The 22,102-nt window shown below is 37.5% G+C and overlaps 1 protein-coding gene across 2 annotated transcripts in view; it reads left to right on the plus strand.

Annotated features, from left to right (window-relative positions):
- The window catches only part of HNF4A (hepatocyte nuclear factor 4 alpha), a 71,625-nt gene that overhangs the window by 34,250 nt on the left and 15,273 nt on the right, over positions 1–22,102 (plus strand). Inside the window, exons 1-5 of one of the 2 annotated variants that reach the window (XM_034413867.3) lie at positions 6,712–6,916; positions 14,084–14,258; positions 15,061–15,155; positions 18,141–18,247; positions 19,861–20,016. In XM_034413867.3, coding sequence (XP_034269758.1) covers positions 6,796–6,916; positions 14,084–14,258; positions 15,061–15,155; positions 18,141–18,247; positions 19,861–20,016 — 654 coding nt within the window. In that variant the 5' untranslated portion in view covers positions 6,712–6,795. Of the gene's footprint in view, positions 1–6,711; positions 6,917–14,083; positions 14,259–15,060; positions 15,156–18,140; positions 18,248–19,860; positions 20,017–22,102 lie in introns of those variants that run through there. The other variant, XM_034413868.3, reaches the window with a different exon arrangement.

Consider the following 22,102-nt stretch of genomic DNA (forward strand, 5'->3'; position numbering starts at 1 on the left):
GTAACCTTAATCCTTTCAGACCTTGTATGAGAGGAAACTTTTTTTTGGTGGGGGTCTTACCTAGTTAGGAGCTTGTTTGACCTAAGGCATGTTTTGCTAAACTGAGCAAAACAAGCTGGGTTTATGATATTATACTAGACACTATAGTAAATCCTGTGCATGTTTAACTTGATGTCTGTACACATTTATCTAATCGTAAGGATCATCCTATCCAAGTTTGGATTGGCATGAAAGATTTCTCAGTGGGGTTGTTGTTGAGGCTCTGTCTCTACCTTTCTGACCCTCTTATATGAATTATTGGCTCAGTAACCTCTAGTTGAAGAGGAAAGATTAGGATATGTTCTTTCAAGCAGTAACCATGACATGTTTCATGGTCACATTCCAGAAGCCTATTCCATTTCCTCAGAGAAGCTCAAGTCTGAGATGTGGAAGCTAGTGGTCTTCCTCTCAATTCAACAGTGGGCTATCTGGAACAACCAAATTGACAATCATTAATATGTCACCCAATATGAGTTTCTGAAGAGCAATAGGATGTGAAAGCTATTGACTTCATGCACATATCTTGTTTATGGGCTTTTGGAGGAATGTAGCTCCTGGGAGAAAAAGGGATATTGTTGATTGGGAATCTTATTGGTTCAGGCCAAAGATCTATAGCGGGAGTACAGAACTTTCTACTCTCTTAACTATCCAGATATTGCTGAATTGTAACTTCTAGTATCTCACAATTGGCCATGCTGGTTTTACGGCTTGGTGAGAACTAAAATTCAGCAATTAGAAGTTTTTCATCATAGATCTAATCTGGGTTATAGTGTGCAATGCATGGTTTGTTGCACATTCACCCAGATGATCACATTGGATTTGGCATTTTTGTCTATCTATCAGATATGGATGTTTGATGGTATCACAGTTATCATTGCAGGATGTAAGCTGTTCTTAATAAAGCTGCCTTTTGCAATTGACTAGTGTGCAATGCATTATTATTATTATCTACATTTCTATCATGCTATTCCAGTAGGTGATCAAGGTGGCTTCCATGGGGATCTCTCTGTACTTTATGAATTAGAGTTGGGCTGAGAGAGAATGACTGGCCCAAAGTTATATAGTGAGTTCCATGATTAAGGTAGACGTGAACCTCATATTGTATGGTCCTAATCTTAAACACTGGCCTAGTCCAGGGATTGGAGGTGGAGAGTTGATTAAAATTAAAATTAAAAGAGTGTAATTAGCCCAAAGTCACCAAGTGAGTTTTCACCTGGTTCCCTTGGCAGGTCATCTAACATCTTATCTACTGTGCCATAACATCTCTATGTTTGTATGTTGTGCATGTGGAAAGAGTTCCTGAGGCTACAAGCTGGGATGCACAAGATAGATGTGTGTTGCTTATAAAAGCAGAGGAAATGAAATCTGGTGGATTGTTATACAGGGATTGTGAAATAGACTAACCACTGACTAAAAGTATTGAGATCCGGTTTATTTATGTTCTTTCCATTGGAAAGTCTGCTACAGAGGATTCTTACCAGGGCATCCTTGTAAAGCATGGATGATTATGAAGTGAGAGCCGAGCCAAAAGAAAACCATCCACATGTCCCAGTGTTGCAAAGAAAATGAAAAAGCACATCTTTGCTTTATGTCAAATATTAGGTAGAGAAACAGAAACATACTGGCCCAGCAGCATCTGTGGAGGGGCGATAGGGTCAGTCCAAGGCAGTGTTTCTCAATCTTAGCAATTTTAAGATGTGTGGATTTCAACCCCATGCAGTCCATAAAGTTAAAGTTGTTGAGATTGAGAAATCTGGTCTAAGGAAAGTTGTGCCACAACACAACGTTTTTTCTAAGTGATATCACAGATATGCTCAAAAAAAGTAGAGTTGGTGCCACAACAATGTTTTCTTACTTTTGATAGAAGCAGGGAAACAATAGGATTCCGTGGATGCTTCAACGTCTAACCAGGTCTTAATATCGGCTAATATGAAGACAGCCAGCTCCAGCTCCAGAGCAGGAGTGGCACAAAATGGATGTTCATAGATGTTCTACCTATTTTGATGGCCAGGAGGTGACCTTCAGCTGGGTGTTAGACATTGAGGTGATTTTCTCAGTATTGTACTTATATTTTTTAGACTTATATCGCAGGTTTTGATCAGGAGTTCAAGGTGACATATGTAGGTGTCACTTCTCCCATTTTTCCTCACAACAACTGCATTAGTAAAGCATTGGTAACACAGATGTGAATTAAGTAGTGCAGTGTGAGATGCCTCCTGTCTCCAATGCCAGTTTGAAAGATGAGTACGTATTTCTTTGCTTTCTTCTGCGTTTGCAAGAGAAGATGACTCTTTATTTCCTGGCCACTTGTCACACTTCTGGTATTACACTGTCTCTTCCTTCAACATTTCTTCTTACTTTTATTATATTCTTCTTTAATGTTATAGAGTGGGCTGCCTCTGTCTGCCATGTAGTACTTCTTGCATCTGAGTTGGCCATTGAATGGCCAGAGAGAACCCACTGAGATTTATATTAGACATTAAATCATGGGCTGTTCCTGAAAAACAGCTCAAACTGCCTGAAGAAATTTTAATTTACTATCTGAAGTTTAAATCGTAAGGGTTGCAAAAGATAAGGTGTTTTCATTATGAAAAGAACAGGCCATAATCATTAATTATTATCGGTTCTTTGGTGCAATTCAGCTGATATTCAATATGATAACATTGATTTACTGTTATTAATCTGGTTATACACAATAGAATTTATAGTATATCATAAAACCCCTCCTCAGCCACAGTCAGCCACAGGCTCTAAAATCTGTAGCTGTAGGAATAATCAGAATTGTACCAAATGCAGGGTTTGACATCATACAACAGAGCCACATGATTCTTTTCAGGACTAGAACACAGACGACTATGAGTTCTAGTCTCGCTTTAGGCATGAAGTCAGCTGGGAAATGTTGGGCCAGTCCCTTGCTCTCAACCCTAGGAAAGAGGCAATGACAAATGACTTCTGAACAATCTTGTAAAAAAAAAAAAAAAAACTTCATAGACTCACCCAGGCAGTTGCCAGGAACCAATACTGACTCAAATGCAACAAGAATAAAAACTGATTAGCAGAGAATTCATCACATTTGTATCCCACTCCTCATTTAGGGAGCTTCCATGCATGAGCTTATCACATTTTGTTTTGCAGCAGACATAAGATAAGGTGAGCTTGAGAGAACAAACTTGCCTAATACTATAAATATTGGAATTCGGCAGAAATGTATACTAAGTTCTCTCTGGTTGGCATTTTAACTACCACTACACATGGCCATTTAATTCATTTTTAACATTCTACCATGCCCTCCATCAGTATTATTAAATATGCATTTCTTTTCATCTAATAAAATATATACCCATTATGTTTAGTATACAGACACTAAAATATTGGAGATTTCCTACATTCCAGGAAAGTTGTATGTAAATAAAATGTACTTTGCCAGACAAATAATTACAGTTGTAGAAATGAATCAAGTATAGATCCTTATTTAACTGTATTAGCTGCATGATGCTAAAAGGCTGACAATAATTACAATAGTTAGTACTTTGTGGAAAAGTACTTTATGATCTTGATGTTTATGTGATTCAGATGAATTCTTGGAATTTAAAAAAAAAAAACAAGTATGATTTCATAACCAAAATGGGCACTACACAGTAGAGAGAAAAAGGCAATTAGTAGCCAATAGGTGAAAATTGTCCAGCATGTTTAAGAGAAAATAGGTTGTTAAGAATAAAGCAAAGCTTTTAAGACCCAGAAAGTCCAGTTAAATTAATTGGAAGAAGCTTAACTGGATTCTACAGATATATTTCCTTGGGAAATCAATTTCCTGGGCCATAAACTAGTCAAAGCCAATTCTAAAAAGGTGCAGATATACTGTATATGAATAAGGTTAACTTGAGTGATTGGGTATTCTCCCCCTTTCAGACCTTTATTACCTGCTGTCAGTTTTTTATTTAGGATTGTGGCCCTATAATCCCATTATTTAAGGGACATGGAGTTATGACATTTACAATACTGCCAGCTGGAGAATCTGGCAATATTCTGTAGAACTGATAGAGCATAAGCATGTCATTGCTATGTTCAGCTCCTTAGGGAGAAAATAATAGAAAGTCCTATTTTGATCCCATGCATTTATTAGTTATCTAATTTCATCTGCAATATAATACGCTGGGAACTCTAGCAAATTTTACATACTCTGTGGTTTTTGTTGGCTGCTGCAGGCTTAAGCAGGAAAGCACAACTCAACAGCAGTACAACTAAAGACAACTTAAAGACAACTTAAGATTGCTTCTCTTTCATGGGTTCAGGGGAAAGTGAAAGCGATATCATAGGAGCATAGCAGAAAAACTTTTCTGTGGGGGCACCTACCCTTTGGAACAGGTTACCCCCAGGGATACGAATGATCCCAGATCTTCGTACTTTCCCTCGCGCACTTAAGACCTTTCTCTTTCACCAAGATGGGCTGGCATAAATCTCTTCATTGTTCTAAATCTTTATGCTGAAAATTCTTAACTGATGAGCCAAATTGGCTTAATCATCTTATATTCACATTTTATATGTATGTTATGTTAATTGTTCACCGCCCTGAGTCCCTCAGGAGAAGGGCAGTATAAAAATTAAATAAATAAATAAATAAATAAATAAATAAATAAAATAAAAACATGGCTTATTGTATCAAATGAAAGTAGGGAAATACTCTGCATTGAGCAATAGAAACATAATCAATATTCTTTTGTAGGCTTAGGTATAGATGATTTTATAGACAAAATCAAGTGGCAAGAATTGATTATAACCTCAAAAAGCACTGGTTCCTGGTAATATAATTTACCTTCTTTCAGTCTAGATCCATGATGGCAAACCTATGGCATGCGTGCGACAGGTGGCACGCGGAACCATATCTGTGGGCATGCAAGCGTTGCCCTAGCTCAGCTCCAGTGCACATACGCGCACCGGCCAGCTGATTTTCAGGCCTTCCTGGCCCTCCGGAAGTCAGAAAATGGGCCGTTTCTAGCCTTTGGGGGGGGGGGGAGGCCGTTTTCGCCCTCCCCAGGCTCCAAGAAAGCCTGTGGAGCCTGTGGAGAGCGAAAAACAGGCCTACCAGGCCCACCAGTAACCTTTTTGTCATCGCGTGCCAAAAGCGGGGGAGAGCACGGCGGGAGGGGTCACGCGCACATGTGTAGGGGGGAGGGACATGGGGGACATTGAATTATGGGTCTGGGCACACACACACACAATCCCCCCACGCTCCCCACACTTTTGGCACACGATAGCAAAAAGGTCAGCCATCATTGGTCTAGATTGTGCTTGGCGAACTAAGAAAATTTGTGATAGGATCTCTTGCTGCCATTTTTACAGTTTAAAAATAGTAGAGGGTTCAGGAAAGTTGCGCTAGAAGTGGACAATTTTATTTTGTCACCCACACCATACCAGTGATTCAAACTGTTTCTGAAAAAGCTGCTACCAGCTTAGCGGATATGAAACTTTTTCTCAACCGAAGACTTTAATTTTTTCAGGGAATAAGTCAATAATTCAGGTGGGACAATCCACATCACAAGTGGTAGATGGAGATTTTTTTTACTGCTTTATTGAGTTGTGGGTCTTTTAACTGTGGGAAATCTGTTTTAGGACTCACATTACCTAATTTATGTTTGCCATCTGAAAATGGTGAAAAGATTGACATGGGGTTGCAAAATGATTAGAAGGTCTCCATGAAAATTTGGGGCTATAAGATGCCAACCTTTGTATAAGTCCTAATCAGAAAAAAAAGTGGGGGGGGGCAGAGAAAGATCATACAGTTTCCTGTGTTATACGGTCTAGGTTCAGAGGAATTGGTCAGCTTGTTCAAGAAAATGATCAAGGAAAAACAATGGATTCCACGGGTCCAAGCTAGTCCAGATCTCTTTCAGATCTGTTCTTACCTCCTAAACATTAGATGTCACCTGGCCCAAATCCTGTGTACCTTTTGAACTGAGAAGATCACCAGGAAGGTGGGGGTTTGGGATCCATGGACACAGTCAGTGTTGCATTTTGCATTTACGTGCCTGGCACTGAAAGATCTATTGTAGGTAAATGCTGTGGAGGGAGTTGTTGATAATGAAGTCAGAGCCTGTAAAACATGGTTTTATAGGGAAGTAAAATGAAAGTCCCACATTGTTCCTGTGTATGACAGTGTGTAAATTACCATTCCAATGACCTTCATCCAACAGAGAAATGACAGGGCGTGGGAGAAGAGAAGAGAAGAGAGGAAGAGAAAGGGTAGACGAAGGGACAGGACAGCAGCTCCAAATGGAAGATGGAAATGGTGTTCTGCCTTTCAGAGGTGATCCTTGCAGCTTCTGCTACCCATAAAGTAATCTTAATAATGACACCTTAGGTACCACACTGCACTGGGGAAAGCTGAGTGTAGATAGCAGGCCCTTCGCTATGCTTTTTCACCTGTCCTGGAGCAGAAATCAGCAACAAGCTGGTGACGAAGCCTGTCATAAACAATCGTCAACGGGGAATAGAGAGGGAGAAAAGCAAAGCAGAACGAAGTAAGAGGCTGAGCACAGCAGTGTTCACTAGTGGGTGAGATGATTAACGATTAACCCCCCTTGCCTCCTGCCTCCACCCATTTGGGTAGTATAGGCCTTGAAGTGCAGCAGATTCTTTCAGAGAAATATCTGAAATAAAGGCCAACAGATAGGGGACGCCGGCAAAATCAGTTGGAGAGGTTGAGGGGGCCAATAACCTCTGGCTGTGGAATCACTGCAATCTGGCCCGTGTTTGCAGATGATAATGCGCCTTTCCAAAGCCCTGATAGACATGGAGATGGCAGATTACAGTGCAGCTTTAGATCCTGCATATACGACACTGGAGTTTGAGAACATGCAAGTCTTGGCAATGGGCAGTGGTAAGTCCATTTCAGAATGTTGTTTTTCTCTATCAAAGTTGGGGTCGGGACAGGGAAGATTCAGAAGTCATTTTTCTTTTTTGACAGCAGCCAGATAGCGTGGAGCAAACATGATTACGGTATGCTTAGTTCCATCCTCTGCCTATGTAAAAGTCTGGCGGTGGAGGAAGGTTTGGTGCCCCAAGCGCAAATATTTTCCCCGTAACATTGAGTCTGGGACTCTGCTTGGTTTTAACCAGCTGACATTTCACAGGATGGTTGCAGTATAGGAATCAAAGCCCCATTATCGTTTTCTCTTGCACTACACACAAATCTGACCATGAGGAAAAAAATAGGAAGAAGCCCCAGAAAGAAGCATGGTTGGGAAGTATAGAAGGAAAATAAATGAAATGGGATGAAATGGTTCCCGTAGGAGTAGGTTTTAAAAGGAGGAATGCAAAGGCAACACCTAACTTTTTATTGTTCAAAAAGAGGTTGGAATTCAAGGGCCTATCAGGGAATGCAATTATTCTTTTGGTAGAGTTATACCTACGAAAACTCTTCATATTCTCTGTGCCATAATAATCTGCAGTTAGAGTGAAGCATAATCAGGGGTCTGCCTCTATGACTCTGTACTATATGTTCATATTTGAGAAAAAGACTCTATAAATGTAATTGATACTAAATTATGTTTAGACTTATAATTGATATAATTCTAAATATGTACACAATCCCACCCAGGATTAGAATTGTGGTAAAATATGATTATGATTATTGCTTTTATCACTATTATCATTTCACTCAGTAAGGTAGCTGTATGATTTTAAAAAAAAATTCTATTGTCTTTCTTTGTGTGGGATTTTACAAGAAGTGATCATTATTACTTCTATTATGATTAATTATAAGCTCAGCCTGTTTTCTTATATTATGCATTTTTTGCTTAAAAGCTGTGGTCTTTCCCTTGATCCTTTTCTTTATTTTAACTGGCATAACACCGTGTACCTTATTGCCTCAATGAGCTTCAGTGGCATTCATTGAAATTCAGAACTTTCTACTATTTGGAAAACAGCATGCTATGAAATAAAAAAATGGGCTATGATAATTTATGATAATTTTTGTTCTTGTTGTTAGAGAGATGTATTCTACATTTTCTTGAAATCGTACCTGATTTCCTTACTGTCATACAACAATGTTTTAGGACATCTTAAATGGAAATACAGTTGTATGCCTGTACATAAACATGGAACTATAGAAGATGTTCTATGAAGAAGTATAAAGGCATTCCCAGCTCTCTCTGTAAACTACAATTCCCAGTCTTCTTTGGAGAATATCTATTGAAGGTTTAGTGATAATCATCTCAATCTTTTATTTGGAATATTACTGCCAGTTTTTCATTCTTACATTTTTGAAGTATCTAACTCTAAGTATCAACATTATAAGTTAATGTTTAAAAGCTAATAATAAAGAGAGGTGACTAAAATGAAAGTTACGTTTCTGAAAGGTTGTATGTAAGAACGCAACTTGTCAAACTACTAAAGTTAGTAATGAATGAGTATTCAGCATGTTCAGTTTTTTTCTCCTTTTATCCATGGTCAGATTTTTACAACTTTTTGTATATTAGCTTGATTACAGTATCTAGGGTCACCACAAAGTGTGCATTGACATTTGGGTGTGGCTGTTGCTGACACCTGCTGGAAATTGACTGAAGTGAGAAAGAGTCATCTCTACATAAATATATCTTGGGTGCACAGGGAGGCACATGCACCCTGGTCTTCATTTTGTAAAACTTTACCAAACTATTAAAGGCTATTAATTGCACAATCCTATTACAGTCTGAATACATGTAGCTGCTAAAAAGATAAATACAATTGTAGATGCATGTAATTATAAAGTATACATGCATCCATTCATTGAAATGTAATTTTCAAGTCAAAGGAAGCAATAATTCTTCTATGGTCTATGTTGGTCAGACTCCCTTCGGTTCATTCATACTGTGTTCTAAGGAAGATTCACAGAAACTTCAAAAGGCAAAGTGAAAGGCAGATAGAAATAATCCCAAAAAAGCAAATTCTTATGAGGATGGGTTTAGGAAAATGGGTATCTTTAATCTTGAAAACACAAAGGGGATATAATACAAGTAAACCTTATAATACAACCACAATTGAGCCCTACATTTCTGATGCTAAGCGAGACATTGGTTAAGCGAGCTTTGCCTCATTTTACGACCTTCCTTGCCACAGTGGTTAAGTGAATCACTACTCTTGTTAAATGAATCTGGCTTCCCCATTGACTTTGATCATCAGAAGGTTGCAAAAGATGATCACATGAGCCATGACGCTGCAATCGTCGTAAATAAGAGTCAGTTGTCAAGCATCTGAATTTTGATCATGTGACAATGGGGATGCTGCAACGGTCATAAATGTGAAAAACAGTCATTTTTTTCAGTGATGTTGTAACTTCAAACGGTCACTAGATAAATTGTTGTAAGTCAAGGACTACTTGTAATCCTTTCCAAGTTCTTGAAGAAGTATGATACCAACATTCCTGATTTTTGTCATCAAAGAGCCTGAGACACAGAATAACAGTCTTAAGTTACAGAAAGGTACACCTCAGCTGAATGTGAAGAGAAACTTCATCACAGTATAGGAGCAATCACCAAGGCCACTCTGTAAGAATTTGCCAGTTGGCCAATGCATGCAGATAAATGCATAAATACAACAACAATTTTCACAAAAACTGATCAGAAAGCACTGATCTCACCAGGGAGAGTCTGCAAAATAATAACCTATTTGATTTATGATACAATGAACTCTTTATCTTGTTTTCTTTCCCTATACAAGTATCATTTAATTACTTGGTACAATTTGTTGTACAGCATAGCTGCTTGGTTATATAACTGACCAAAGAATTGCCAAACTGACTATTATCAGATCCTTATCATCTCTTTTTTTTTCACTGCCTTCTTCATTTTGCAGTTTCACATTTTCGATCGGAATTTCCTTTTTCTCTTGGAGATGTTTGCTGGAAAATTAGGATCAGTTGGTACAGAGAAGGAATAGTTACTTAACTCTTTGGGTTTTTTTATTACGAAATATTATGAAAAAGTATGCAGTAATCAAATGTTCACACTCATCATTGCTAGCAGCATCATGCATTAACCTATCTTGCTTGCTATTCCAGAAGAGCAGAAGGTAACTTTAATTGATAGGATCCAATGTGGCAGCGAGAAGAAAATATGTCTGCAGTGGAAAAGGAAGTTCTGAATTACAAACCCAATACATATAGAGAAATAGCTTTCAAGCTGCCTTTTTGCATTTTAAACAAAATACATACAAGTCATTACGAAGATAATTCTTACTCCATTATATTTATTCACTAAGGTCAATGCTTTTTTAAAAAAATTCAAAACAACTTCTGAAAGTCTTGGGTTAGCTAGCATCTTGGCCAGCAAAAACTCAAACACAGTTCAGAAAATAATGGATGAGTTATTATGATTGATATCGCTGATTATTTATAGCATCATTAGTGTACCCGAGGAAGGAGATTATTTGGACATCTGGCAATCAGACATAGGATTCATAAAGAAACTGTATCAGTCACACTTGTGGATGACCTTTTGAGGAGTGCAATCCCCCTGGTTCTCCTTGATGTCTTGGAGGTTTCAATATCATTGACTTTAGTGTCTTTCAGGACCATCTTTGAAAGACTAAAGGGCAATGTTCTGTAGTGTTGTTTCTCCTTCCTCCTGAATGGTTGGTTGGTTTTAGAGCATTTGGAAGAATGTTGCTAATAATAATTGTGGTGGCCCAGACAGTGATGGGTGCATCTCCATATACTTAGCTAGCCCTCCTAGTTTAGGAATCAACCTAGTTTCTATTGTTACTTTTCATGGGAATATGTACATGTGTGTGTGTGTGTGTGTGTGTGTGTGTACATATATATCTTACATTATTTTAAACATAGGTTGGGTCTTGGAACTATAACAGTCTCAGTCACCTTGTTAGATGATTCATGCTGGAAACTTGGCAGAAGGTGTATGTCTCTTAATTTTGCTAACCACTTAGCTGCTTTCAGCACTGTTGACCATGCTGTCCTACATTACTTGGTCAATATGGAATGGGAGTTTCTGATGGTTTAACTCATAAAGTTAAGGTAGAAGACTGTTGCTCAATCCCTTGATGTATGCAGTTCCTCAATATTGTGCTTTCTAGTGTTGACATGGAACTACTGGATGGATCGTTTGAAGTTTCAGAGCTGATTCTATGTTGATATTATCCAATTCTGTCTCTCTTTTTCAAATGATGGCAAGGAATTTGAGGAAATGATAAACATTATCTGATCACAGCAAAGAACTGCTTGAGGGTGAACAACCTCAAGTCCAGACTAGACTAGATAAACCACATATTAATCACTGGCACTCCAGGATTTTACCCATGCCTCTTCTGGGTAACAACGTTTGTATGAACAGACTAAGGTTTAAAACTTGGCACTAACTTTGTTTTTCTAATATACTATGGTGGTAGCAATAACCAGGAGTACCGGTATTTCTTTGCTGAAGCAATTGCATCTCTTTTTGGAGAAAGAGAACAGATCTAAGTTCAGTGATTCAGACCTTATTACTTGTTTAGATTTCTGTCCAAAAATTACAGCTATCATAAAAAGTTCAATAGTATTTTTAGTCATGTATTTTACATATGGTTTAACACTGAAATGATTGAATTGGCTTCCAGTTTATTTCTAAACCTAATGTTTAGAAGTGTTGATTATTTCCTAAAAGCCTCAAATGTCTTGGGAGAAAAGCACAGGTGATCTCTTTCTTCCATAGAAAGCTACCAATAATTTGCAGTTCAATTGCTTATTCCACTGTCTAAAAAGGAGTGGATTTATACAAAACTACAAGGTAAAATGCCAAGGATTAAAGAGCAAAAATGCAAACTCAGATATTTTTATTAGTACAGCAGGATTATAAATAAGCCATGAAGACCAAATAAAAATTTCTGGCCTATTTTATAACACAAATAAATATTCTTACAAGTGGCATTTGCTATAAAAGTATAAATATGCCTGTGGATCAAATCAAAATCCCTAAACAAGGTGACTACATCTCATCTCATAAACATCTGGGACTCACTATTTATTGAAATATAAATGAGTTTGATGAGTACTCAAGGAATAACCACCCTTAGTAGTAACCGTACTACTACTACATATGTACTATGTATGTACTAAGTACTGCATAGTAGATTCTGAAGATGAAACTCAAATACTTTGGCCACCTAATGAGAAGGAATGAGTCACTGGAGAAGAGCCTAATGCTGGGAACGATTGAGGGCAAAAGAAGACGGGGACGACAGAGAACGAGGTGGCTGAAGCAGTAGGCGTGAGCTTAAATGGACTCCAGAGGATGATAGAGGACAGAAAGTCCTGGAGGAACATTGTCCATGGGTTCGCGATGGGTCGAACACGACTTCACAACTAACAACAACAAGTAGTAACCGTTGTAGAGAGGTTAAGTTAATTTCATCATCTTTTAGTGAAAATAGCATTTTTATTGGTTAATGTTACACTACATTATTGTATTAGTTAGTTAGTTTAGTTAGTTTATTTGATTTGTATACCGCCCTACTCCCGAAGGACTCAGGGCGGTGAACAGCCAAGCAATAAAATACATAAATACACAAAATTTAAAACCAAATTAAATCAAATTAAATCATTTTGGCCCAGACAGATTAAAACACCCCAATAATTTAAAAACAGATTAAAATTTACATATTAAAAGAGGGAGGAGATTAGGCCAAGCCCACTTGATGGAATAAAAAAGTCTTCACAGCGCGGCGGAAAAGCTTTCTTTCCTTTTTCTGTTTTTTTCTGTTTTTAATGTATATATTAAAGCTTTCTTTCCTTTTTCTGTTTTTAATGTGTATATTTATTTTTAATCTTGTTGGGCATTCATTTTAATTGTGTACTTGAGCATTGAGCAAAAGGATTATGCATAAATACAAGATTAGTCAACATTATTTACGATTGTATTGTCATGTCCCTCAACTTTGTCACTCTTTTGCTGAGTGATTTTTCTCCCCTTTGGAAAGTGCCTCTCGTGACTCTGCTTCCTAGCTTAAATGTCATACACACAGCGGACTGAAGAGGAGCCCCAAAATGGAGTTTTGATTACTTTCAAGATTGGCTGTATAGCACAGGATTTACTTATCTGATGTCATGTTGAAAGGAAGGGCTTTGAAGCTTCTTTATTGTGATAATAGTTAACAAACTTCACAGGCTTACTGGCTGGTGCCATGGTGAAAGGAAGGCTCCTTGTAATCACATTAAATGATCTCATAGCCTGTTGGGAAGAATGTTTCTGCAAACCACCAAATGCACATGTATACAGGTGGACAAACTCCATATTACACCATATTATGGGGCAAGAATTGTTAGGAACTTTTCTTCCCCTCATGCCTGCTCTTCATCCTTTCTTGAGAAAGAAGGGATGGCTATTACTTTATAGAGTTTTTAGAAGCTGGAGTCGTTCTTACATTTGAAGTGAAATAAGGGAAAGCTGATTGGTTTGTGTTCTCTGTGTTCAGCTATTGACTACCTGAAGTTAAACAATGATTGGCTGAAGATGCTGTGTGTCAACTATAAACTTACAAAGTGTGTGGACAAGGGTATATGCTGTCCCTAGGCCATATTGACTGATAGGGCAACCTCCCATTATGTGAAGATTTGCATTTTTAGAATGATTCAGAAGGAGGATTGATGCCCTGAGCCAGTGCCTACTCAGCCTTAGTCTAAAGCAGGGGTCTCCAATCTTAGCAACTTTAAGATTTGTGGACTTCAACTCCCAGAATTCCTCAGCCAGCTTTGCTGACTAAGGAGCTCTGGGAGTTGAAGTCCACAAGTCTTAAAGTTGCCAAGGTTGGAGATCTCTGGTCTAAAGCATATGTTTATAAGCATATAGACAATGTTGGTTTGAATGAATATAATATTTGATTTGCAGATGGTGAATACAAAATGAGGAAAATGCAGGTTTGATTTAATATGTATTAGGATAATGTGTTGGAAAATTGAATGGATAAGAGAGCTATTTAAAGCTTTACTACTGCTGGTTTTCTAGGAATTTGTATAGCCCTAGTGATTTCTTGATTTAGTGTGTGTTCATGATTGCTTCCTGCACATCTTCTTAAACAGATACTTCCCCATCTGAAGTTACAAATCTCAATGCTTCTAACAACATTGGAGCCAGTGTGTTATGTGCCATTTGTGGAGATCGTGCTACAGGGAAGCATTACGGAGCATCCAGTTGTGATGGCTGCAAAGGGTTCTTCAGAAGAAGTGTCAGGAAGAACCACATGTATTCTTGCAGGTAAGGAAGGCAGAGTGAAGAGAAAGTTTACTAAAATGATAAGATCAAAAGGGTAACAAGGCTCGGTATATGAAATATTCTTTCTTGAATTAAGAACTATATCAAAGAGAAAGAAGGGAAAGAAGTAAATACATTTAGCTTGGAGAATAGAAGAAAAGGGAATTGAGAGCATGATGTCATCTTTCAAGAGCATTAAGTGTGATCCTTTAAAAACAGATCAAAAGATTGTTTTCTGTTGTTTTAGAGGGTAGGAGTAGATCTACTGGACTTCAGGAGAGTAGATATTGGTTCAATATAAAGAGACATTTTATAAATGTCATAAAGAGCATTTTTTGAGAACAAAACCAATTAAGAAGTCCCTTGCTAGACTGTTATAGAAAAGGATGAAGATCCACCTATCATGGATAGATTTCCTGCATCAAACTTGAGGTTGAAATACAAGGCCGCAACTCTGATTCAGGATTTGATGAAATGAAAACAACACCGCTGAATTTTATTCTTTTTTAACACTCATTTATCTGTGCTCTGCGTTTTCACTTAGTCCAGAAGGTCTACAAGAGCATCTCAGATACATTTTTAACTTGGCTAAAAAACTAGCAAGATTTGTCTGGAAAAGGCAAACTGTAGAAGAGCTGTAAGAAAAAAGAAAGATCTTTTCTGATATCTGGTATACAATGTACAATATCAAAAGTCTACAATTTGCACCACATTTCATAATGTATTATTGCAGCAAATTTAATTTACTATGTGTTAACACTGTAGATTGATTTATTTTCAAATCATGTATCTCTCCTCTTTGCAGGTTTAATAGACAGTGTGTTGTAGACAAGGACAAAAGGAACCAGTGTCGATATTGTAGGCTAAAGAAATGTTTTCGAGCAGGAATGAAGAAAGAAGGTAAGATCCTTTCAGGAATCATCAACTGAGTTTGCTTTTTCATTGTGTAATTATGCTTCAAAAATAGTTTTGAAGACTGCTGTGTAGATTATCAGATTCTATAGAAAGTAGCCATTTCCCCCATCCACATCTGACAGGAATTTTGATGAAATATCTGAGAATGAGTATGAAATAATAATCAAAGTGTTGGACTTGAGTTGGGAAGATTTAAGTTTAAGTCATTACTTGATCATAGGTTGACTGGATAACTTTCTCAAGGCAGTCTATTTGTTGTGATCGTTGAGAAGGTAAAAAGAGGGAAGTCTCCTATGAGCACTACCATGTAGTCAAAAGGAAAGGCAAACTAGACACTATGGGGGCATACCTTAGTGAGTCTTAAATGATGTATCACAGGTAACATAGACAGGTAATCTGTTTAATTGAGGTAGATGGATTTATAATTATGACCAGCAGAAATATAATCCAAGATATCAAAGCAATTATGACAACAGCTGTTCTGCATTTCATCTGGAAATTCAAATTTCCCCTTTTCCCTGCCTCCGAGGATGTAGATCAGATAAGAGATTTTTTTCCCCAGTTTTGCTGTCAGAGACCATTATAACATTGGGAGGAACTACCTGGATAGAACACAATAGCTGTTGTTTGCCATCTGAATTATTATCTGGGAAAAATAGGAATAAGAAGAAATCATTCAGATTTCCAAAATGAAATGAATCATTATTATTGCATCATAAATCTACAAAGTGCATACATCGTTAACATTTGCTCCCAGACCATGGATTTATGGCTGCCATTTTAGTTCGCTTTAAAGGCAGGCTCAGGATGAATGCCCACTCTGTATTCCCTCCAAGATTAAAAGCAGTCTCCCTCTGAATTGACAGTTATATGGAGGAAAAGGGGTAGAAGTGAGGCTCCCATTTTCTGACTTAGTGCATCCCTTAGGCCTCTAGTTAACTGCTGTGAAACAGGATACTGGTCCTTCATATTCCTACCTATGGACGTGCCCAACCATATCTGATGAAGTGGATTCTTCTCCACAAAGTTTGTGTGCTAGTGCATGTGTGATCCTTTAAGATGTCACAAAATAGATTATTATGGTACATGTTTTCCGGGATGAGAATTGAGTTTAGTGGGCAACTATGCTTTTTCAAATGTGCCTCACTGCTCTTCAGGGCTGGTGGAAACCAGCCATAATGAGGGAGATGTCCACCTTATGCTACAATAAAACTTTCCACTTTTAAGTGGCAATAAGACTTCCGGTTGGCTTTAGTATATCCTGTCGCTATAGCAAATGCTTAGATGCTGCCAATGCTTAACATTAGTAGCCAAAGAACAAGTGTTCCTAAAAATGTAGTTCCATTTTGCTTGGATAGTGAAATCCTCATATCTGTCCAGAGTGCCTGCTCAACTTGTATTTTCCTGTTAATATTCAATAGAAGTTACATTGGGTCCATGACCAGCTAAATACTGAGTAAACATTGAGGATACATCATGCTGTGACTGAGCTCCTGAGTTCCTGATAACACACAGCATAACCTTGAGTCCTCCTATTAATAGCTGCTGACTGCAGAGTTTTCATTTCAATATAGCCTCATTATAACTCTATTATTGAGCTGATTGGAAAATAAATCTGAGAGGCACTGCTTGTAACAGTAACAATCAGATATCGCTTAAGAGAGATATTCTTGTGATTAGTCAGAGAGAGAGTGAAAGTATCTGATTACTAGAGCTGATAACTTAGGTACTTCTTGGACTTGTTAAGGGTAATCTCTTCCTGGACCTTAGCCAAGTAATCACAATCAATCACAAGCCTGATCAGGAAATATTAGAATCCTTTTCCCTGGGTATGAAAAGGAACACCTCAAATGTCCAACTACTGTATTGAAGCACCTTCTCCACTCCAAATTTTGCCAATTAATTTATAATTTTGCTCTGATGAAATTGCTTGAATAAGCAACAAAACATCTCAGATTAACGAAGTTTGGTCTAGCTGCCATGATTCAACCTTTAGACATCTTTGGCCTAGATGATTTAGTCTTCATTGACATACTTCCTCATTATAATTGAAGCCTAACATGTTTAAATGTCTGTTAATGTTAAGAAAACTACAAACAAAAAGAAGACTCAGAGGAGCAATAATCGAGGTTTTTTAAAAATATTTTGTGTAGAATAATGTAAACATTGTTCGTTTTTAATTAAAATACAACCCTGACAGACAACAACAAAAATTCTTCCTAGCTTCACAGTGCAGTAACAGCTTGGGAAACATATAGAAGGGTTTCCTGCCTGAGTAGGAGATTGGACTCAAAGACTTCCAACGTCCCTTCCAACTCTGTTATTCTATTATAGAAGATTAAATTTGTCCCACACTGCTATAGATTAAACCTCAAAGTCATGGCATTGGTACATTAATGAAGCTGAGAAGGAATTTTTTTCTCCTTTGGGTGACAGGTCAAGAGGTTAAAATGTAAAAAAAAAAATCCATCCCAGTTTATTACAATTGAATTTGCTTCTTAAAAGTGCACAATAGCATAGAGAATATTCTATAGATATACTTAATTATATATTATCTTGTTTCATTTAATAGCCCAGCTCAAATCTTTGTGATACTTCAGATCAGCATCATTATCATCAGCAACAGCAGCAATATATGGTCATTGTTTTTTTATTGGGTGAAATTCAATTTTGAATAAAACTTCCATTAAGCTTGTTGTTTGCCTTCCATCCTCATTTCCCTATGCCTGCTCTGATAGAACTTCCAAACTTCCAGTCAAAATATGAGATGCACAAAGGACAAAAAAATAGCCTCTTTCCCCATTTTTATACATTTACTATTTTTTCCCATGGGAGTGAACCTGCTTGGATGCAAAGTTTTATCTTTCAAATGTAAAAGGTACTATAAAAAGCAAGCACGAAATGTCATTTGTGTTCCTATTGATAATGTAAATGGCTTAGGTATCTTTAATGTTGGAGTTTTTATTTCAGCTGTACAAAATGAACGTGATCGAATCAGTACTCGGCGATCTAGCTATGAAGACAGTAGCTTACCCTCCATTAATGTTTTATTGCAAGCAGAAGTCCTTTCACAACAGGTACTTGTTTCTGTTTTGGAAAGAATTAGTATAAACACGATTAGAAGGCTCCCATATCCCACTGTTATTTCAGTGCACATCTTAATCTGGAAAGCATGTCTATAAATATTGAATGATGGTTCTCCAAGTACACCTATATAGAGAGATTTATTTTGGAATAAATGTACAGAAGTTTCAATCGAAGAGAATATATGTAGCTCAGAGTTGACCTGTGGAGTCTGTGGTGCTCTCTGAGCTTGGTAATTTGCTTGCAGACGTTTCATTATCCCACTATGTAACCTCATCAATGCTAGCAATGCAAGGAGTTTGCTCCTTGTTTATATACAGCAGCTTTCCTTGTGAGTGTTGGTGGCAGTATGGTTTTAAAATTCTCAGCCCGCTGTAAAAGCACTTTAACTTCTTCTTTAACCGTTCTAGTTTCAAAGTAATGCTTTTCCTCTTCTCTCACACAAATTTATTAAAAACACAATCTATGATGCTTTATTGATGATACTGTGATGATAAGGTCAGGGCAAGGAACTGCCAAGCTCCTATTATCTGTTTTATATATTGTATGTCTCCTTCTCACCAGGATAACTGGGTTTTACTGTACCTTCCATGGCCATTTTGTCTTAAGCTGCAGGAGACACCAGACAACCTTGTTATATGGAGTTATTTGACTGCATAATATCTGATTAGGGAGAACAATTGGCAGTTTTCTTTCCTGCCAGCATATTACATTGGGTGGGAGAGCAAATTCAACTGGCAGCCTCCAGTAATAGCTATCCTTAACTTGTTCTAAATGGCTTTATTACTCAGAACTCAGCAGCCAGGGCTGAGCAGTTTATGCCACAGGATCAAGTTTTGGAGGAATGCTTGTGAATGTGGCCATGAGCAAAACCCTAGCTCTTTTGTTAATGAAGTCATAATGCCGTTGCAACCACATTTTACGTAACAATGATAAATGTTACCGCAATTCTCTGGGTGCAAAATATTGTTCCTGTGCATAGTGAAAAAAATGCACTAGAACTATAACCTTAAAAGAAGATGCTTAGGTTATACATAGTTGTAACCAAAAAAAGCTAGAGTTATGAATTTAGTGCATTAAATGTTAAAAGAGGTCTTGGTAATAAGAATGCAAACTCATACTGTTAAAAACTCATACTGTTAAAAACGCGTAATGGGGTGAGCTCCCGTTACTTGTCCCAGTTCTGCCAACCTAGCAGTTCGAAAGCACATAAAAAATGCAAGTAGAAAAATAGGGACCACCTTTGGTGGGAAGGTAACAGCGTTCCGTGCACCTTCGGTGTTTAGTCATGCCGGCTACATGACCACAGAGACGTCTTTGGACAGCGCTGGCTCTTCAGCTTTGAAACAGCTATGAGCACCGCGCCCTAGAGTCGGGAATGACTAGCTCATATGTGCGAGGGGAACCTTTACCTTTTTGCTGTTAAAAACTGCATTCTCACAATCCAAATCACTTACTCAGGACTGATATTTATGTTTGTTTAATTGTTTAGAGGGAAATAGATTTATACCACCTTCAAAATGATTTTGAGTGTTCACATTAAGCATGGCTTCCTTTCATCTTTGTAGTAATAATATTAGATGGAACTCCTCTCCTTGTTTTGCAGATATCATCACCAATGTCAGGGATTAGTGGAGATATCAGAGGGAAAAAGATTGCAAATATTGCAGATGTGTGTGAGTCTATGAAGCAGCAGTTATTAGTGCTTGTGGAATGGGCCAAATATATCCCAGCCTTCTGTGAGCTTCCCCTGGATGATCAGGTGAGCCCCTTGTTCGCACTCTTATTCTAATTAAACTTTGCTTCCATATTCCATTTTCAAAATTGTTATCCTGTCATCCTTTTGAGATACACATCTGATGATGAGGCTTTACAGTTTCTATCCACTGTTGTTTATTGATATACAGTACTGTAATGCTGAATTGGTTGATAGTAATAATAATAATCCTTAGGAAGGGCTCGATAGGTGAATAAAAATGGCAAATCCTGGCTGAAAATCTGGCTGACTTTGCAAGCAACCACAGTAATATCTGAAAACATCTGGAGCACCACTTGAACACCATTGGCATTGACAAAATCATCATCAGTCAATTGCAAAAGGCAACTTTACTAGGAATAACTTAGATCCTGCAATGATATTTTTAATACCATCAAACAACATCTGCCTAGGGGAGTCCTTGGGAAAGACTTGTTGGGTGGATAAAAATGCCAAATTCAATCTAAACATCTGGCTGATTGTGTGACCTATCATAATATATTCCTCCCCAATATGTAAAAGCTTTGGATTTAATGGCATTTAAATGAACAGTTACATTTTTATGGCTATTGCCCTCTGCATTCTTAATTGTGTAGGCTTCCTTGTTTCTATGATACTTTGAGTCAGAGATTGATTGGATTAAGCTAGGAGTTTATTGACTTTCAGAATGGATCTATTATGGGACATGATTCTGGCTTTCATAATAGGGCATCGGTATCTTTAGGCCTGGTGTTATGACTGGATATAGATTCAGTGAATCTCGCTGAGCAAAGCAAAAACAAGCTGTTTCCCTTTCTTTACCATAGAGGTGGACAATTTGTGTTCCACAAACTATTTGTTATCCCTAGTGCCTAATTTGCAGCCCTAAGAGCATCTTGGATTTAGAATAGAATAGAATAGAATAGAATAGAATAGAATAGAATAGAATAGAATAGAATAGAATAGAATAGAATAGAATAGAATAGAATAGAATAACAGAGTTGGAAGGGACTTTAGAGGTCTTCTAGTCCAACCCCCTGCTTAGGCAGGAAACCCTACACCACTTCAGACAAATGGTCTAATCTCTTTAAAACTTCCAGTGTTGGAGCCTCCAGAACTTCTGGAGGCAAGTTGTTCCACTGATTAACTGTTCTAACTGTCAGGAAATTTCTCCTTAGTTCTAAATTGCTTCTCTCCTTGATTAGTTTCCACCCATTGCTTCTTGTCCTGCTTAGGTGCTTAGGTGCTTTGGAGTATAGCTTGACTCCCTCTTCTTTGTGGCAACCCCTGAGATATTGGAACACTGCTATCATGTCTCCCCTAGTCCTTCTTTTCATAAGACTAGACATATCCAGTTCCTGCAACCTTTCTTTATATGTTTTATCTTGAATCATTTTTGGTAGTGCAATAATTTGACCTCTTATTGCAATATAAAAAAATATAAAAGAACAAAAACAGTTCTGCCCACTTGGTGATATCACTATATAAAAAATATACTTTCTGCAAGCTTTGAATACCAGAATAATCTTATCCTTTCCTTTCCTTTCCTTTCTTTTCCTTTTCCAAATGCAGTCCCTACACCCACCCACCCCAAATCATTGCTTTTAACAGTATTTTCCAGGGAATCTTCTTGTAATTCCAAAGGGGTAGAAATAAATGTTGTTTGAATCCTCATGTATGTTTTCTTCTTTTTTTATTATTATTAAAGTTGTATTACACACATATTAAAACATTGGACACGGTGTAACCATCCTGGCATTCTTTTTGCCATACATACTAAAATGAAAGATAAGTATCATATATACCTTATTCCTTATATACAATTAGTCTGTTCAGTATTTACATACCTAAAGACATCCTTCTTCTGTCTGTATTACTTATACATTTGTTTTATCCATTATCATTCTATTGTAGTTACATACATAACTTTAATTCTCCATTTTATGAATTCTAGTCAGTTCTTGTTTTTCGACCCACTTTTCTGTTCCAACCATTGATACAATTTGTTCCATATCTCATGGTATTCTGACTCACCTTTATTTTTCAAATCCAAGGTTAATCTATCCATTTCCACACGTGTCAAAAATATTTTGATCACTTCATCTTCTAGAGG

The sequence above is a fragment of the Pantherophis guttatus genome, chromosome 3, assembly GCF_059756535.1.
Source record: "Pantherophis guttatus breed Tessera chromosome 3, ASM5975653v1, whole genome shotgun sequence".
Taxonomy (NCBI): domain Eukaryota; kingdom Metazoa; phylum Chordata; class Lepidosauria; order Squamata; family Colubridae; genus Pantherophis; species Pantherophis guttatus.